General features: G+C 37.1%; 1 protein-coding gene across 1 annotated transcript; it reads right to left on the reverse strand.

Moving 5' to 3' along the window:
- Positions 1 to 750: 750 nt before the first annotated feature.
- On the reverse strand, positions 751 to 2,491 carry LOC123082368 (uncharacterized). Its single transcript, XM_044504713.1, has 2 exons — positions 2,082 to 2,491; positions 751 to 1,107 (listed from the first exon to the last, which is right to left on the reverse strand). Exons 1-2 carry the CDS (start codon positions 2,196 to 2,198, stop codon positions 895 to 897), a joined length of 330 nt encoding a protein of 109 aa, XP_044360648.1. The 5' UTR covers positions 2,199 to 2,491; the 3' UTR covers positions 751 to 894.
- Positions 2,492 to 3,931: the final 1,440 nt, after the last annotated feature.

Consider the following 3,931-nt stretch of genomic DNA (forward strand, 5'->3'; position numbering starts at 1 on the left):
TACTGTCACGATTACCTACTATTGGATTTGCTGCTGCATTCTTACCACTATCCGTATGGTGATGCAAACGGCACAAATTTGCAGCCAAGTAGTACAAATCGTCAGGGCTCTTAGTAGGAAGAAAATAGAGGAACTTCAGCTGAACTTTGCCGTGTAGTTCACCATGTACTGCAAAATGGAGAACACGACGCAGCGGCCAGGCTCTGTGAGCACGATGTTGACGCGGACCTGGCAGCGTCCGTCGTGTCTGACCCCGCTTGCCGCAGGTGCCCAACAAAATCCGAACAAAACAATGAACATTAATGATCGCAGGAAGTGCATAGAAAATCCATAGTTTTGATATATAACTATATATACAAGATTATTTTTTGCATACAACTGTATCTTATTGCATAGCAAAACTTTTCTATTATTGATTCTGAAGGAATTTATTTACCGTAACATCTTAATATTTTAAGGTTTTAACAAAAGAAGAACATATAGTTTAGGAATGAACGGACTACATGAGTATGAGGAAACATTTATACCCATTACTATATATTGATAAACTTCATTATCAGTTGTTTGACTTTAATAAACAGCAAGATATATCCAATTCTTGTGCGTCTTTGGAGGTTCCTTGGTTGATCTTGCCATGGTAGGATAAGCACAAATGGCAGCATGAACCTTATTGTACAGTGCTTCCATGTCATCGGCCGCAATATTCTTCCAGATGTACTCACTGAAGTGAGATTGGTACTTCTTAGGTTCCTCATCAGCTATTGACTGAAATATGGGTAGGGCAGAAGTTAAAACGAGATTCAGTAAGCTGCTTCAGAAATAAGAAGAAAGTACACTTGCTTTAGGATACTTTATATGGGTGAATCGGGCCCAGATATATCTTCCAGAAAGAATTCATGTATACAACAACGACAGCCCTAGGGAATGAAGAAATGGCATTATAATACCACGAGGGCAATGGATCCAACTCACCTTCATGTAGTCAGCAACATGACCTTCATAGATGTATTTGCGGTGAATCTCAGCGCCCGGCTGCTTCTTATCCTTCTTGAAGCCAGCAAATCTCTTGTCACTGTGTGGAATACCAAGACCACCATCCAAAGCTCCCTGCAGTAGCCAACAGGCTGAAGCGGGTCTCAAATGGATAAACTATATGCTTCCTAATTCAATAGCTTAGAACCCCCTAAATATAGAATAAAAGAAGCAGACCAACAACAGGCAATAAATGCAGTCCAAGATTAGGCATACTTCAAGTCCATCAGTGAGCCTGCCGCAGAGCGATGGATCAAACAACACTGTAAGTAAGCTATACTTTTTTTTGGCTTTCCATGTTTACCAACTACGTCATTTAAAATGTCTATTATTTAGATTTCTAACCTATCAAGCAAAATTATCAATCGTGCATTCAAGATCTGTAGGTAAACAAAATAAAGGAGACTTTTCACCACAAATCTCATCCAGCCATCACAAACCATAGCATCAGAATAAGAGAACAAAGTTTAACAAAGTGACAAAACAACAGAAAATGAAAGCATTACAGCAGCAGCTCGCCATGGCAATCCTGAAAAGCAAAGACTTGTCAGTGTGGAAGAGGTATGTAAAACCCTCTCTGCCCGATCTTCCTACTCTTCCTCGCGACTGCAGATGAAAAGAAAAGCAGTGAACTTGAGGTCCAGATCTCAGATTCATACATCCAATTTTTTGCCAAGAAAAGCAAAGTAAAAATCTGAGAACTAAAACCAACTGATACAGCTGCGGGAGCCCAAATAGTTCTGCATACAAGAATCTTTAATTCCCCATAAGAAAACTTCTCCATACCAAGTTGTATATTCTTTGACACTTTCGATGGGAAAAATATTTAGCAATAAAACTGGTCATTGAAGCTAAAGCACCATTCATCTATGCAACAAGAACATAAATTAGTATCAGAATTCTAACATCAAATGTAGGTGTAGTCCATAGATAAGCTAACTACCTGGAATACCTAGCAATTTAAAATATATGCTTCAATGAAGCTCAGAATGAGAAAAAAAAGGGAGACAAGAGTGAGAGCAGGGAGGAGAGCGGAGGTGGAGGCAAACCTGAAACGCCTCGGCATCCTTGCTCCTGCTCCTCCTGTGCCGGGAAGGAGAGGGTTGTGGGGCGCAGGAGATGCGTGGAGTCACCATTGTGCACAAGCAGCAGGTGTCGGCGCCCATCTTCTAAGGCCACCGCACGCCGCACGAGCCGCCGCACCACTGGACTACACATGCTCCTTGAGGAAGAGGCAGAGCGGAGCCAAACTAAATCTCATAATCCACCATAAAATTTGGTTAAAGATCACAGTCGGCTAACTAAATCCAAATTGTTCCAAATTTATTAAAGATTCATTTCCACAAAAATAATAATCACCATGCTCATCTATTAGACCTAAAATCTCATAATCCACCAAACATCTTTGACTATCTTCTCAAGACACAATATCCTAACTAAATCCAACTAACATCTCATAAATCACAGAGAAATTTGGTTCAATATCACAAACACCTAACTAAATCCAAATTGTTCAAGATTAATTAATACACCGGACATCTTTGACTATCTCTTCAAGATCACAATCAACTATCTAATCCATCAAAAATCTCATACTCCAACATAAAATTTGGTTCAAAATGACAATCGCCTAACTAAATCCAAAATTTTCCAAGTTTATTAAATAATTATTTATCCACCAATACAATAATCAACATGCTCACCTTCTAGACCTAAATTCACATAATCCACCAAACATCTTTTACTAGCTTGTCAAAATCACAATCGGCTAACCAAATCCAACCAAAACTTATAATCCACCGTAAAATTAGGTTAAAAGATCACAATCACCGAACTAAATCCAAATCATTTCAAACTAAATTAAATATCTGTTCATCCACCAATATAATAATCGCCATCCTCAGTTCTTAGACCTAAAATCCATAATCCACCAAACATCTTTGATTATTATCTCATGACACAATCACCTAACTAAATCCAACTAAACTCTCATAAATCACAGAGAAATTTGGTTCAATATCGCAATCATCTACCAAATCCAAATTGTTTAAGATTAATTAATCCATCAAACATCTTTGACATCTTCCCAAGATCACAATCTACTAACTAAATCTAATGAAAATCTTATAATCCACTATGAAATTTATTCAAGATCACAATAGCCTAACTACATCCAAATTGCTCCATGTTTACTAAAGGACCATTTATCCACCAATATAATAACCACCGTGCTCACTTACTAGACCTAAGTTAACATAATTCACCAAACATCTTTGACTAACTCGTCAAGATCACAATAACCTAACTAAATCCAACAAAAACTCAAAATTCACCGTGAATTTGTTTGAAAAATAACAATCACCTAACTAAATCAAAATTGTTCCATACTAAAGTAAAGATCCGTTTATCCACCAATGTAATAATCACCATTCTCATCTACTAAACCTAAAATCTCATAGTCCAGCAAACATCTTTGACTATATTCTCAAGACACAATCACCTAACTAAATCCACCTAAAATTTCATAATCCAGCGTAAAATTTGGTTCAGTATCACAATCACCTAACCAAATCCAAATGATTCAAGATTAATTAATCCAAACATATTTGAATATGTTCTCAAGATCAGAATCAACTAACTAATCCATAAAAATCTCATAATCCACCATAGAATGTGGTTCAAGGTCATAATCGCCTAACTAAATCCAAATTGTTCCAAATTTATTAAAGATTCATTTATCCACCAATATATAATCAACATACTCACCTACTGGACCTAAATTCACATAATTCATCGAACATCTTTTACTACCTCGTCAAAATCACAATCACTTGACTAAATCCAACCAGAACCTTATAATCCATCGTAAAATTAGGTTAAAAGATCACAATCACCTAAC

Source organism: Triticum aestivum, chromosome 4A (genome assembly GCF_018294505.1).
Source record: "Triticum aestivum cultivar Chinese Spring chromosome 4A, IWGSC CS RefSeq v2.1, whole genome shotgun sequence".
Taxonomy (NCBI): domain Eukaryota; kingdom Viridiplantae; phylum Streptophyta; class Magnoliopsida; order Poales; family Poaceae; genus Triticum; species Triticum aestivum.